The sequence below is a fragment of the Oppia nitens genome, unplaced genomic scaffold, assembly GCF_028296485.1.
Source record: "Oppia nitens isolate AA-2021 unplaced genomic scaffold, nextdenovo-longstitch-racon4-pilon3 scaffold13_pilon_pilon_pilon, whole genome shotgun sequence".
Lineage (NCBI taxonomy): Eukaryota > Metazoa > Arthropoda > Arachnida > Sarcoptiformes > Oppiidae > Oppia > Oppia nitens.
The window spans coordinates 1,552,487-1,555,956 of NW_026533192.1; the positions used below are offsets into that span (position 1 = coordinate 1,552,487).

Genomic DNA, 3,470 nt, shown 5'->3' on the forward strand with positions numbered 1-3,470 from the left:
ATACTTAAGTTTTAACGTTAATTTTATTAATTAAGCACTATAAAATTTTTAATAATAATTAGATTTATTATTTCTGCAAAAGTTTTAATTCATATAGAGTTGGGACAATTTTTCAAGGGAGAGATGTTTCCCAATAAAATTTACATTTTTTTCGGATTATATTATATTTTCCTTCCCTTCATCGTTAGAAAAAAACTAATTTATATTATTTGAATAAATACTACTAAACAGAAATACAGAGCATTTGACACGCATTGGCTCATATTAGTGCTAAATATGTTAGGGTCAATTTATGAATTTATATTTTGAAGAAACTATATTTTTTAGATCTAAAGATAAAATTGCATTTTAAATGACATTTTTATCATTATGCGATAAAATAGTTTTGAAATCATAACAATATTTATTTTTAAAATAAAAAGTTCAACTCTAAGATTGGATTTTGTCAAATGCTCTGTATCTCTGCTATTGAAGCCAATGTTTTGCATAAAATTTCAATGAAATATTTTTTTTAAATAATTTGAATTAACTAAATTTAGTAATACTATTTAACAATATCACTGAATATACAGTTTACTATAACATTTGCTTTTCAACTACTATAATAAAATGTGTTGTTTAGGGTTTAATAAGTGGTAGCACAAGAAAATTTATTTCATGAAATTCCCAGAAAGCAGTGAAAAAAGAAAACTTTTAGAAAATATATAAAACTAGAAATAAAATTTTGTTGAACCCTAAAACGTATATAATTTATACAATTATTAAATTTGAATTTTACTGTTTATTATTTAGTATTATGTTTATATATTTTTACTATCATATTATATAATATATATAAACAAATTGTTAGATATTTTTATTTAGCTTCAAGCAATATATTAAATTTTATAAACAAATTTTTAATAATTGAATTATTTTATTTTTATATATTTATTGTTTACATATTTTATTAATATTTAATATACAAAATTTAAAGAAATTAAAATTATATGTTTTGTATTTTAACAACATTTTAAGCTTTATTACAATTAATCAAATAATTACCATCTGTTGAGTATTTTATTAAAATATAAAAATTAATAAATAATTTTTTATTAATACTTTGTAAGTATAGAAATAATGTTTCTAAAAAAGAAATCAATTAATTTTGATTTTAAAACAGATTAACATTTATTTTGTGGACTTTTAATATGATTTATTTATGGCAAACACAATGACTTTTGTTGTTATAAATAATTTTTACATTAATTTATCAAATGTCCAATTATTATGAGATAAATAGCAAATACTCTATATTATTGATTATTTAGTGTTTTTAATTTAAATATACAGATTAATTTATGGTATGTATGTACAATACTAAATAAAGTATATATTTTTATACATATTAAGTGCTCAGTCCTATAAACACCTAAACATTAATCAATGTAATTTACAGAATATAACTATGATTATTAATATTAATTTATAAAATAAATTACATTTATGCTAAAATACAAATTAATTAAAAGAAAATAAGTTATTTTTTAATTAATCTACTTATTATGTACATTATTTTTATACCATACATATATGGTATTATAATATCAATAGTATATTAACAATAGTCATAAATATAATAAATTGAATCAGTGGAAAATAACTTATTTTTGAAAATATAATAAACAGTTTAAATTAGAAAAAATATAATAATATAAAAGCATTCATAATCTAAATTTATTTTTCGTTGATATTATTTTTTTAAATATAAAAAATATTTTTGAAAATAAAAATAAAGGTATGTAAAAAAGTAAGCGCATTGTCAGTGTATAACTACTACAATATGACATTATATGTCGGATGTGATCCACAGAATCAATGGGCACTTCTATGTAATGTACAGTAAATTCATGGATATAAACGATAAGCGATTCGTCTCCAACTCATTCATTCACTACTCTCTCAATTCACTTACTTTTATAATGTTTAAAGAGATAAATAGTATGCCGTCTCTAACCTAACTAAACATTGCTTAAAAAATAACTAAAAGAATATTCTTTAATAATATTTTATAAAAAGTAATATTTATATTATATTTTCTTTACTTAAAATAATTATAAATTTGTTGATATGATTAATCAAAACAAAATTATTGAATAATAAATAATACAAATGATATTTATGTAATTAATCTAAATAATTATAAGACAAATATTGTAATAAGTTTTATTAATAATAAAGTGAAAAATCGATATATTTGTATGAAAGCAGATATAACTGATAAACTGTTTCCCTAATTAAAGTACTACTTATTTCAGTGTTTACTCTATTTATTAAAAGATTTTCCATAAGAAGAAAAGGCTTTCCTCTAAAAAATAAAATAAAAACAATTTACTGAAAGAGTTCCGACCACAAGATTTTCAAAACAAACAGGAATTAGTTTAAAAAACTTAATGTTATTGATTCACTCAATATTGTTAAAGATAATGAGTGACTTGAACTACAACTGGAACAACAACAACAACAACCATAACAATAACATGACAGATATGATGGTCATAYCGGTGGCCAACTCGTCGATGACCACTAAAATAAGCGGTTCGTTGGACTCATTGGAAGCGCTGCCATTGTGGCCGTGGCAGGTCATACTCATTAGCCTATACTCAATGACGGCATTTGTTTCGTTGGCCAGTAATCTCATTACAATTATTGTACTCATTAAAGGCGATAAAATATCATCTGAATTGTGGAAATTTTTGATCAATCTTTGTATATCTGATATCTCGATGTCTGTCTTTTCCATACCATTCACTTACACCATCTTTATGAAGGGTCGTTGGATTTTTCCCAACGAGTTGTGTCCATTGGTTCACTTCGCTCAGATCTGTTCTGTGTTTGTCAGTGTGTGGACACTAACCATCATTGGGATCGACAGGTTTGTTACCATATCTTCATTAACATATATTATTCATATTATAAATAATTATTATATAGATTATCATTATTTATCACACATAATTAATATTTTATTTTTATCGTTTTATATAACATTAATTTTTTACACGCAAAATAACACTAAGGCTTATACAGGTATAAACTTATACARTATATTGAATAAGTAGTTTATAACGCATTTAGTATAATACACCAAAATATGCAAATAATGTATAATACAAATTGAATTATTAATGAATATAAAATTTATAGTAAGTTTTTAGAAATAAATAAAAAGCAATTTAAATGTTATTTGTTTATTTGCTTTCAATAAATATATCTTTATTTACATTATTTASAGAAAAATCATTAATTATACTATTTATTTACTAAACTTATAACATATAATATTAAATTATGTGGTTTATTGTAGAATACAATTTATTAAGATTACCTTTCATGTATAATACAATAAATCAAAAATTGAATTAAACGTTTAATTATATATATACTAACTTATATATATTGTATATATACGTATAATATTATATATATAA

General features: G+C 21.2%; 1 protein-coding gene across 1 annotated transcript; it reads left to right on the forward strand.

Moving 5' to 3' along the window:
- Positions 1-2,465: 2,465 nt before the first annotated feature.
- LOC128960196 (G-protein coupled receptor 83-like) lies at positions 2,466-3,075 on the forward strand. Its single transcript, XM_054306270.1, has 2 exons — positions 2,466-2,914; positions 3,060-3,075. The coding sequence occupies exons 1-2, from the start codon at positions 2,466-2,468 to the stop codon at positions 3,073-3,075; spliced, it is 465 nt and encodes a 154-aa protein (XP_054162245.1).
- The last annotated feature ends 395 nt before the right edge of the window (positions 3,076-3,470 follow it).